This window comes from Protopterus annectens, chromosome 6.part0 (genome assembly GCF_019279795.1).
Source record: "Protopterus annectens isolate FY-2018-M chromosome 6.part0, PAN1.0, whole genome shotgun sequence".
Lineage (NCBI taxonomy): Eukaryota > Metazoa > Chordata > Ceratodontiformes > Protopteridae > Protopterus > Protopterus annectens.
Window position 1 is genome coordinate 263,525,225 of NC_056737.1, and position 12,563 is coordinate 263,537,787.

At 44.6% G+C, this 12,563-nt stretch overlaps 1 protein-coding gene across 2 annotated transcripts in view; it reads left to right on the forward strand.

Annotated features, from left to right (window-relative positions):
* The window catches only part of LOC122804250 (rho GTPase-activating protein 11A-like), a 1,502,515-nt gene that overhangs the window by 1,382,821 nt on the left and 107,131 nt on the right, over positions 1 to 12,563 (forward strand). For both annotated transcript variants that reach the window (XM_044074009.1, XM_044074010.1), the window contains one exon: positions 5,434 to 5,542. In XM_044074009.1, coding sequence (XP_043929944.1) covers positions 5,434 to 5,542 — 109 coding nt within the window. The remainder of the gene's footprint in view (positions 1 to 5,433; positions 5,543 to 12,563) is intronic.

The window sequence follows — 12,563 nt, forward strand, 5'->3', positions numbered from 1 at the left end:
GTGCTAATACAGCTGCAGTCCAGGTTTCCCTCCCCTCTTAGGACAGGCCTTTTGGCTAACACTTCCTCATACAACCTGATTGGTTCATTTATGGTGTATTTGCTTGCAACTACTGTATTTTGATTATATGGCATTGCTTTATTACACAAATGTATGTATTGCCTTCCTCCTGGGGGCACCTGACATCTGGGGCAAGAAAAACTGAAGAAAATGGCATCGGCTGGTTCTTTTATACCCCTGTCGCACTGACTTCAGGGAAGAAGCGACGACAACCGACGCCGGACCTAGACTTTGGAATTCGGCTGACCGGGGACCCGCCTGACGGCAGGAGAACCCATCTGTTATGACTGCAGCTGTATTAGCACTCGAACATCTACATTTATGGTAGGTACAAAACTGTACTTTCTTTTTGGTAACAAATAAAACAGGGGACTGGAGGCCAATATTGGATCTCAGCAAACTAAACAAGTTTGTAAAAAGAACGAGGTTCCGGACCATCACCCTACAGTCCATTCTACCCCTTCTGGGCAAGAACAATTGGATGTGCTCAGTGGACCTTCAGGATGCGTACTATCGCATCAAAATACACAGGCGCTCCAGAAGGTTTCTCTGCTTCCGGCTGGGGGCCAGTCACTACCAGTTCATAGCCCTGCCCTTTGGTCTCACTACAGCCCCCCCCCCGAGTGTTCACCAAATGTATGGCAGCGGTTACGGCTCACCTGAGATGGCAAGGATTCCAGGTGTTTCCATATCTAGACGACTGGCTCCTCACTGCCACCACCAGGCATCAACTTCTTCTAGCCAGAGATTACACCATTCACATTTGCAAAGAGCTAGGTATCTCTCTAAATTTCGAAAAGTCTGCCTTGTCGCTTTGTCAGTCTATTACCTTCATAGGCACCACCTTGGACACCATTCAGCTCTCAGCAAAGGTAACAGAGCAGAGGGTCTTAGATATTCAAAATCATGTTCACGTCCTCCTTCAGAGCAACAGAATTCAGGCCAGGTATGTTCTGAAAGTATTAGGTCTCATGGCGGCAGCCATCACGCTTCTTCCCCTTGCCTGCTTTTACATGCGGCTTCTTCAGTGGATGCTTTTCTCCCAGTGGTCCTTCCAATAGCTCCCTATGACGCACAAAATCTTAATAACTCTATCTTGCAAAAACATCTGTCTTGGTGGATGGTCTCCCCTCAAGTCCATCAAGGCAGACCATTTACTACCCCCCCCCCCAGTCTCCACGGTCACATCGGATGCCTCCCTGTTTGGGTGGGGCAGAACAGTCCATGGCACTTGGCAACCTTTCGAATGCCACTTGCACATAAACGTCCTGGAGATGAGAGCAGTGCTTTTGACATTGCAAGCCCATCAAGACTCTCTTCCCCTGGGGACTATTGCAATTCAAACGGACAATATGTCCGTAGTATAGTATATCAACAAGCAGGGCGGAACCAAGTCCTATCCCCTGTGTCGAGAAGCACTCAGACTCTGGCAATGGGCGATCTCTTCTCAGCCGTTTCTGATAGCAACCCCGCATATCCCCGGGAAGTCCAACGTCATAGCGGACAGGCTGAGCAGAGCTATTCTCATGCCCCATGAGTGGTCTCTCAAGCAATCGGTGACGGAGGAAATTTTTCGGAAGTGGGGGTTTCCTTGCTGCGATCTTTTTGCAACACCACAAAACAGCAAGTGCCTCGACTTCTTCACTCTCTTCCCCCTTCCAGGCCATCCCCCCAGAGACGCTGTAGTCCACGATTGGCCTCGGGGACTTCTATACGCTTTTCCCCCCTTTCCATTAATCGCACAGATAATTCAGAAAGCTACCGCCTTGAGAGTCAAGATGATTCTCATTGCCCCTTATTGGCCTCAACAGATATGGTTCCCTTTCCTGCATCATTATCTTTTGGAGCAGCCTTGGCATCTGGATCCAGTGCCAGATCATTTGGCCCATCAGTCAGGGCAGCTGCACCAATCCCTCCAATCTCTCAACCTCACAGCTTGGTTGCTCCACTTCTGTCCCTAGCCAGGCTTCCAATGATTTCAAATTCTGTCCGGGATATTATTGTAGCTTCCCTTAAGTCTTCCACCAGAAGGATCTATGCTAGTAAATGGCAACGTTTTTCCTTCTGGGCAAAGGCTAGGAATATAGATCCCTTCACTGCTCCAATACACTCGGTCTTGGATTTCCTAGCTGAAATTTTTCATTCAGGATCTTCTTCCTCCACAGTAAAAGTTCAGTTAGCAGCCATTTCAAATTTTCACATAGGCCTGTCGGACTCCAGTATCATGTCCCATAAGCTTTGCAATGCATTCCTCAGAGGTATCTTTTTGCTCAAGCCTCCAATCAAAGACCCCCCACCACAGTGGGATTTAACTTAGTTTTAGCATCCTTGATTCTCCCTCCCTATGAACCTGCAGCTTCCTGTTCATTGAAGTTACTTTCCTTGAAGACACTCTTCCTAGTCGCCATTACATCTGCTAGGAGAGTATCTGAACTTCATGCCCTTTGCATTCGTCCTCCTTATTTAGTTTTCCACAAAGATGGAGGTTCTCTAAGAACTAACCCATCTTTTTTACCCAAGGTGGCTTCTCAGGCAAATTTAAATCAATCTATTGATCTTCCAGTTTTCTTCCCTAATCATTCAAACAGGGCGGAGCAAAAACTGCATTGCCTGGACATTCGTCAGCTCCGCTACTATCTGGACAGAACTAAACAAATCAGGAAATCTGATCAACTCTTTTTATCTTATGCAGAAAGTAGAAAGGGCCTTCCGGTATCCAAAGTAACCCTGTCTAAGTGGCTGTCTGCTGTGATTACCTGTATTTATCAACTCAGAGGTAAAGAATTGCCTTCTAGGCCAAGAGCCCATTCAACCAGAGCGTTAGCTACATCAGCAGCCTTTCGAGCTAGATTGCCAGTAGACACTATCTGTGCGGCAGCCACATGGGCCTCTCCTCATACCTTTGTTACACATTACAAATTGGACATGGCCTCCAGAAACAGGGCAAATTTTGGTTCCACCGTTCTCAAGAGTCTGTTCCAATTAGCCACCCAGGATGTAGGTGCTAGGGACGCAGTCCCATCCAGAAAGAATGAAGGCGAGATTGACAACTTAACATTGGAAGTTATGTACCTACCATAACATTCCATGTTAGTTGTCTTCTCTCGCCTTCTTTCTTGAATCCTGCCCACCATCCCTCTAGCCTGGACAGACCGAGAGGTTTTCCCCTTCTTCTAAGGGACCTTATCTTGCACTATTCCAAGCCCAGACAGTTGGTCCTGGGGTAGCTACAGCTTCAGATAGTGATATTTGGGGAGTTCTCCTTTCTCCTCCTCCACCTCAGTGGGGAGACTGAATTGGCTATTTTCTCAGCTACCAAACGAGATCTGGGTAGTTACCGCCTAGCATCATGGGATATAGGGTTGCCTCGAGCCGGTAAAATTAGCTCTTGAGCTTTAGTATAGGCTGAGTCGGAGCCGAGGTTCGACTCCGAACACATCCAGCAAGAAAGAAGGCGAGAGAAGACAACTAACATGGAACGTTATGGTAGGTACATAACTTCTCATTTACACCACCTGCATACTTTATCTGTTTTATTAGGAGTAGGTGGGTTATCGGTGTACATGAGGCAATTGCTAAAATGCTTCAGAATACCCTTCTTAACCAGGCTGGCCACAGAGATAGTCAGGAAGTACATTTCCATGGCTACTGAACTACTTGGGAGGAGTAAGGGAAATTTAAATATTGAAAATGTCAATAAGACAAGGAACTTTGAGTAATGCTCAGATATGTGCAAGCTAGATTCTCTAATACCACAAGAGTGTAGCCCACAAACCTTCGTAATGTAAAATAACTGGTTTGGAGGCCAGATGCATAAATCAGAACAAAGTCAATTGGAGCAACAGGCACATTAAGTCTTCACCAGCATTTCCCAGCTGAGGTAAGCTACCTCGCCTGACGCAAGGTTGTAGACTACAAACCTTCCTTATGTGCGATAACTAGTTTGAAGCCCAAGTTCTTAAATCAAAACCACGAGGCTTAGAGTAAAGTTGCAGTGCAGTCAGGCTACTAACAAGTAGTAGTAAATGCAGCAGATTAAATGCAACTCAATACTTTAAGAGCATGCAGCAAAAAGCTAAATTAAAGTAGAAAGAAGCACAAATACAGTGAAGGCAACTGAATAAAGTGCAGTTTTATTTATTTATTCATTTATTTTTTTAAGTGGGAAAGGAGGAAACAAAGTTGAAATTTAGGAGACTAAAGGGGTGGGTTTTCTCAGCTGATCTTTCAGTGCTCATTAGAATGAGCTGATGAGATGGGACTTGGAGGAGTGCCCAAAATCAGATTTATAGTAAGGGCAGACAACTCAAAAGGCACCAAGTTAAAAAGCACAGCAGGAGTAGAGTAGGTGGGTGGGAAAAATCAAATGCAGACAGAGATAAGCAATAGTCAGGCAGACAGCAACAAGTCAAACAAGCACTACAGCTAAATAAAGATGCCACTAAATATTTGTAGTTAAATGAGGAATGCTTTTTTTCAGCTTCTGTCACTATAGATTTCTGGAAAGGGTTGGATTCTAGAAGTCTTTTAGAAGGTGCTATTTTTGTCCTCTACATACTTTTGCAAAGCGCAATAAGCGTAATTCCGTCTCTAGGTCTAGATCAAGTTTTGCTAGGGCCATTCTCCAGGAGCTCCTGGACCCTTCTTCCTCCTCCCAAATATAGTTTGCTGTGGCATTCTATCCATATAGCTAAGGCTACTGCAGCAGTGATCAGTATGAAGAACATAGTACAGCTGTGTAAGTTGAACTTTGCATAATGTTTGAATGATCACTGCTGCAGTAGGCGTTCTGTCCCTCCATCCTCTTGTTTTTGGTGTGTTTTTTATGTCGGGGTGTAGACTTTTTTTTTTTTTTTTTTTGTAATTAATGCTAATACTGTCCTTTGACCCCTCTGCCTCTCTCCTTTCTGCTGGCAGGAAATCTTTTAAGGGCTTTGTGCCCAAAGTTGTGTTTTAATCAGCTCATTTCAAGCTGCTTGACAATTTGGGAAAAATGAAGGTGTCCTGAAGCTTTGAATGCTGGATGGCTTTTATATCCCTGGCAGTATATAACCCATAATGTTAAGGCAACTGCAACAGTGATCATTCAAACATTGACTTTTATGGCAAGTTCAACTTACACAACTACCTGTGTGTGCATTGTATGTTGCAATGATGTTTTGTGAGTTTACAGAGAATTTTCCTGCACTGAGTGTTTTAAGATTAGTAGTAGATGAGCAAGAGTTGCACAGCCACTGAACAACCAGTGACTTGGCTTTTTGTGGATGAACCACATTTTTGGCTTGACTGAAAAAAGAAATTACATTGCACTGAAAATGCACAATATTTAAATGCCATACAAAATGTATTACATTTCAATTTCTTTTGCTACAGAGTTGAATCTGGAAAGACTGGATGCTTTTCTCCAAAAATTAATAGAAAAGAATTGGTTCGTAAATCTTTACGTCTTCGCTTCAGCATTGGAAAAACAGGTCGAGAATCCGTAAGTGGTGCTGAAGTTTAATTGCTGAAGAGTTTTGAGAAATGCATCAAGTATGGACATGTAATCTAACAAATTGTAATCTGTCAAATTAGTCAAGTATCTTAAAGTAATTGGAAGTAACATCTTTTTAGAGGATGCAGTGTTTATATACCACTTTAGTTAAGTGTCAAATAGCTTAAGTGTTTTTTACCCTTGTAATAAGAATGTAGGAGAGTATTGTAGATAGAAAAAATTATCTTAATATTTAATGTTGAGCTGTAACAGCAGGTATGTATATCAGTGAAGTTACCATTGGGTTTATCATGCTTTCCTGTCCATTTACACAAAAATTAAAGTTTTCTTGGAAGCTTCCATGCTTCTGAGAGTGCATGTCCTACACTGGCTCATGTTCTGATGTTACTGTACAAGGATAGTATTCCTGGGACTTGAACACTTGTTTCTTTCATGCCACTTATGCATTCCAGGTATCAGGCCTGATGTTTTTCATGCAAATGCTTTCATTCGTTACCTAAATTTCTGAAACCTTATAATTGTTTGTATGGCTAGTAAAGAACTAGTTTCTGCACAAACATTCTCTGCTTTATTATGAAGAGGAGCACGTTGTGAAATACTGCCATAGTTGCCAGCAAGTCAGTCCTGCTGCCCTTAGACTTAAGAAGGGAGATCTGCTTTGTCTATCTTGCTGTCTGGAAAATGGAGGCTATTAAAAGTGCCCAGTACAGGATCAAAAAACAGAGGAATCAGTAGGCATACAGTGGTCAGACACTCTTGAAGTTACATTCGTTCATGAGGTGGCCTTTGAATTGCTCTTTGTTGTTTTTCTTACCCTTGAATAGCAAAGAATTGCGTTTTGCCTGTCCTTTGCTTTTTTGGAGCACTAAGGGTGAAGTGAGGGTATATCCCAAGCTTCCAATTTTGAGGCTACATCCTGCAGATAGACAGAGCACAGGTCTTGCTCCTTCAAGTCACCTGGCCATAGCAAAGTAATTGTATTCTGTGATGAGAGATGTTCTAATTAGGCCTCCATTTAGCAGGGCGCAGTGACTTGAGTTGTGAAAAATCTAGGGAGTCTTTCAGCTTCAGCATCCACAGGGCATCCCTAGATTTGAGACATCCCTTTGGGGTCTTCTGAAAGCGGTCACCTTAGAAAACATGCCTCTGTTGCCCAGCAGCAGGCTATGTGTAGGGGTGTCACGTCTCTTTTGCTGGGCTGTTTTCTGTGTTAATCTTCTGCCCAGCACCAACCTTTTGCATGCTTGACCTGTCCATGTTATACATACATGATGCACAGTCAGGAGCTTGGTTGGGTTTTCCACCTCCATTTTTTTTCATTTGAGAAGTCTGAGAACCTTGTTATTGTTGCAGGGATGGATAAAGATAGCAAGACCTCTCCTCCCCCACCCACCCCCAATCTCTGACAGATGATGCCCTGAAGTCCATGAAGTCCCATGTTGACTGGACTGTAGCCACCACTCATTCCCCCATGAAGCTCATCAGTGATGCTCTGTATGCAACATGGAAGTTCCCCGATTCTGCTTGATTGGCCTTCAAAAAGCAAAGCAGATTGAAGTGAGATCATAGCTAACCATCATAGTTTCAACATAAGAAGGTTGTGGTGAAGACTGTGTACAGCTTCCGCAGTGGGCTACCACATGGTCAACTGTATCTTGACTGTGCTGGTACTTTAGTTAGAACAGCATGCTTTGGCATGAGGCTTTGTTGGATTGTGTAGCTGAGAATTTCTTCCCTGAAGGAGGAGCTCAGGCAGTTTATCCCGGAAGCCTAATTTCTGGGAGAGGTAGGTTCTTTTTGGCCAACTCGGTCAGGGCCTGGTGGATGGCTTCCTGAAAGGAAGCAGACTGTCATCACTGTGGAGGAACTTTTTATACTTTTTTCAGCCTGTGCTGATTCTGGGACTATCACCAACCCTCTCTTAAATAATGTCATCTTATAGTATTTTCTTTGACCCCCACACACACACACACACACACACACACACACACACCATGTTGAGTTAAGTTGCCTCAGACCATTTGTTTCCCGTTATGGTCATTTGTTTCAGATGCCTAAAGTTCGTCCACTCTTCAGAAAAAGAATCCACTAAGAGACCAAGTTTTTGCTGCAGACCTCTTGTGATAGGTCCAGACTTCACTTTTCGTAAGGACTATAAGAAGTGTCCCACTGTGGTACATAAGGCTTTGTCCCATCCTGAACCTCAGTGACCACTTGGACTTCACTGATTTTGGGCGTACATACCAATGCATGAAGTTCTGAATAATACTTGACTTGAAAGTCACCATCTGCTATCTCATCACTCTTGGATGTTGTCACTGGACACAATGGATGTCTTTTAACAAATCAGTCTGGGGTTCAGACAAGAGAGTTCTTCAGTGCGAGTGGGCATTGTTATCCGTACAAAATACTAGCACTTGTTTGTTCCTCTGCACCCCTGATGTTTGCCAGTGTTCAAGCCATTATGACAAAAGCCTTGCAGGCTAAGGACCTCTGTGCTCTGGTAAATATATGACTGGCTCCTGGTGGATTCAATATAGATTTGCCTGTTAGCATCCCTTGCATGTATGCTTCCTTCGTTGCTGACTGTAAATTGAGAGAAGTCTGTTATATTTTCTCAGGATTACCTTTAGTTGCATGGAGTTGGGCAGTCCACTGTCTGTTTTGTGCCCAAAGAGAGAGCCTAGGAATTCATAGCCATAGCAGCTTGAGTGAAGATGCATAAGATGGTGCAAAACCAGATATTCATGCCTGTGATCTTATCGGTCAATACGGGCTTACATATGGTGCTGTTCACATACCTGATTTTGCATTTATTGCTGGTGGTTACAAAGACACCACACACAGTAGTTTTCTTTGATCAGTCTCCGACATCTTGTTCTGGAGTGAATGAACAGTCCTCAGCAACTTGGTTTATACCTTCTTTCCTTCCTGCACCTGAAGTTGTTAAATGTCCTGTAATTGGATGTCTCACTGGCTGGGAAGGGGGGAGCATATCTTAACTTCTGTATTGATTTTGGAAATGGCCTGCCCTGCAGTCAGGCTCCATGTTATTTCAGTCCATCACCTGTTTAGACACATGGATTTAGCTGATGTATGCTGGAAAGCATTTCCTAGTAGCCATGACCTGTGAACAAAGGCTACTGGAACTTCAGGGACCATATCTTTTAATTCTCGATAAATGGATGATGTCCTTCAAGGATGCATCTGCAGTCCTTACAAATGGGTTGTCCTGTCGTCAGGCAGCCCTTCGGTCGTCCGGATTCCAAAGTCTGGGTCTGGCTTCGGCTGGTGTCGCACTTCACCCGACGTCATAGCTGCAGTTACTCTGGTATAAAGGCATCAGCCAACGCCATTTTCCTCAGTCTTTCTTGCCGCGTGGCGCCCAAAGCAGAAGCTGTTCGCAAGTGCCGGTCGGTCAGATCCAGAGATTACTACTACCGAATACTTCTTCTACTACCTAAGACTTCTAAAAAGCTAAGTACCCCGTTGGGGACTCTTTCTTGCCTCAGCCGATGTCAGAAAAAGTGAATAACTGTTTAACTTGTGGGAAACAAATACCTCATAAAGATTTCCACTCTTACTGCTTACCTTGTTTAGGCCCAGACCACGACGTAGCAGCTTGTCTAGCCTGTGCTTCTTTTAACCGACGGACGCTTAGACGTCGGTCGGAATTTGCTGAGCAGTTTTTCGGCTCTGATTTTGCTTATATTATGCAGTCGGATCCTCCGACTTCACAAATATCCAAAAAACGCAAGGAAAAGGACCGACGCTCGCAGTCCGCGGTTTCGGCCGAAACCGCGGTTAAGCCAACCGCGAGTGTCTCGGTTTCGGCTGAAACCGAGCAAGCGGTTCTTCCTTCAGCTGAAAACATGCCTTCTACCGAGGCCTCTTCCAACCTGGTGGAATCTGCTTCTGAAATCCAACCTGCAGTTGTGGTTTCTCAGGAATTATCTGACACTATTCCCTTGGATATTTCAACCCCTGAACGTGGAGCTGCTAGGCCTCCTGCAGCCATGTCCATTAAGGCCTTTGCCAGGGCTAAAGCAGCTAAAGCTACAAAATCTGTGCCTGTTAAGACCCTCTCCCACAGGCCCAGCTCCAGTTCCCAAATGCTTTCTCTAGCAGAGGATCTCATTTCTTTAATCCAGGGATCCCAACCTCACCCAGACAGGGCCTCTCACCCACCTCCAGAGAAGAGGCCTAGAGCAGAGCCCCCTGAGCCAGTTTCCACTGATGATTCCTCTGATGATTCAGATAATACAGACCCTCCAGAGGCTCCTTATTCCCCTTATGAAGACTCTGATGCTGAAGAGTCCATCCCTTCTGCCTCTCCGCCTGAGGAATTTTCCTTTGGGGAAACCTTGCATGCTATGAGGGAACAATTTCAGTGGCAGGGCCAAGATTTTTCAGACTCCAGGAAAAGGCTTAGAACCTTTTTGCATTTACCACAACATAGGCCTTTAGCTATACCTCCAGTTCTTTCTGTTGTAGATGATGCATTTAATGATGCTTGTACTGCTCCTGACTCATTACCTCCGGCCCCTGCTAAGCCCGATAGATTCTACAGGGTCCCGGACACACATCACCATTTATACAAGGCTCCTTTTGCAGATCCCGAGACTATCTCCCAGGGGCCTAAGGCTGTAGCAACTACCTCTGCCAAAAATCCCCTCCCCTCTGAAAGGGAATCCAGGTCCTTAGAGAGAGAGATGGGTTAAAAAAAGTTTACACTTCTGCTACTCTGTCAGCTAGGGCCTTGAACTGTCAATTTCATATGATCCAATATCAGGAATTTATGCTAGACCAGTTAACTAAAAAACTGTCCTCTGATGAACCTTTAGATAAGAAATATGTTCAGGAAATGGTACATAACATTCAGCAAGTTAGTAACCATTTTTTAAAATGCAGCTATGATGCACTGGAGGCTTCCTTTAGATCAGCCATGACTGGCACAGTTATCAGAAGGCATGCATGGTTAAAAGAGCAGGACTTACCGGACCATGTCAAATCAAAACTATTAGATGCTCCCATGGACAAGATCAATTTGTTTGGTTTTCCTGCACAACAGGTACTGAAGAAGATGGAAGAGAAGGCAAAATCTGTCCAAACAGTGAAAGATTTCTTACAGGTCCAACCTCCAAGGTTTAGCAGGAATTGGCCTTCCAAGAATTGGTCCTTTCCAGACTCCTCCAAAGCACAGAGAGGCAGGAATAGGCGTTCAAGAGGCAGAAACCAATCCAGGGGTGCCTACAGGGGACGCCAGTGGCAGGGTAACAACCAGCGAGGCACAGACACAGCCACCACCACTGCAACAGGACAATCACAGTGACTTGGCTCTGGCACGCCTACCAGGGAACAACTAGAAGCACCCTTAGGCGGAAAGCTAGCTTTATTTTCAAAGAACTGGCATTACATCACAAGAGACAAGTGGATTTTGCAGACTATAGACCAAGGTTACAGGTTTCATTTCCATACTCTACCAGGAAAGAGAGGAATGCCAAACCTACCTCCAAATCAAAAGGAAGAAGCTCTAAAACAAGTAAATCAATTATTAAAAATAAGAGCTGTGGAAAAGGTACCATATATGGAGCAAGGAAAGGGCTTTTACTCCAGACTCTTCCTAGTACCAAGGAAAGAAAGCAAATGGAGACCTATTCTCGATCTGTCCGCTTTAAACACATTCCTCATTGTTCCAAAATTCAAAATGCTGACCCTACAGCAGCTTCTTCCCATGCTGGGCAAGGAGTCTTGGCTGGTTACTCTAGATCTCAAGGAGGCATACCTGCACGTCCCCATATGACCAAATTGCAGAAGATACCTCAGATTTCTTGCAGGATCAAAGCATTATCAATTCTCAGCATTGCCCTTTGGCTTATCTACTGCGCCCAGAGTGTTCACGAAATGCCTGGCATCAGTAATGGCTCATTGCAGGCTTCAGGGAATCCAAATCTACCCTTACCTGGACGATTGCCTGATACAAGCGGACAACGAAAACAAGCTAGCAGAAGACTTGAAAAGAGTCATTTACCTTCTACAAGCCCTGGGATATACAGTCAATATAAAAAAGTCAAGGCTGATACCATCCCAAAAGATAACCTTTTTGGGTGCGGAGCTGGACACATCCAAACAAATGGCATTCCTAACAGTAGAAAAACAGGAGCAACTCCCTCTCTACTTCCTGGCATTAACCAAGCAAAACCATCTAACAGCAAGAAAAGTCCTACAGGCATTGGGCTTCATGGCATCCTGCATAATATTGGTCCCACATGCCAGACTGCACATGAGAAAGCTACAGTGGTACCTAAAGAATTTATGGTCTCAGCACAAGCACAGCCTAGAAACTCACATTCCAATAATTCCATGCCTGAAGCAAGAATTCCACTGGTGGGCTCAGGCCTGTCAATCAAATGAAGGATTGCCCTTCCGCAGCACTCAACCAAGCCAAACCATCACAACGGACGCCTCAGACCTCGGTTGGGGGGCCCACATGATGGACAAATGCATACAAGGTTTATGGACTCGAGCAATTGCACCTACACATAAACCTAAAGGAGATGCTGGCAGTAAAACTGGCAATTCAGGCTTTCAAACCATTTCTTTGACAAGGCCAACTGATAATAAGGACAGACAAACACCACAGTTATGTGGTACATCAACAAGCAGGGAGGCACACATTCGTACCCTCTATGCCGGATGGCCCTGGACCTCTGGAATGTGGCCCTGAGTTACAACATTCAGTTACAAGCAATTTTTGTACCAGGAAAAGAAAACACTCTAGCAGACATACTAAGTAGGACTACCACAGATACCCACGAATGGATGCTGCATCCAGACATCTTCAAAACCATAACAAGAAAATGGGGTCTCCCAGAAATAGACTTATTTGCATCCCCACACAATCACCAATTAAAGAAATTCTGCACCAGGACGTACCATCCACTGGCATGGAAGGTGGACTCCCTATCCTTCAGTTGGAAAAATCTGACAGCATATGCATTCCCACCAC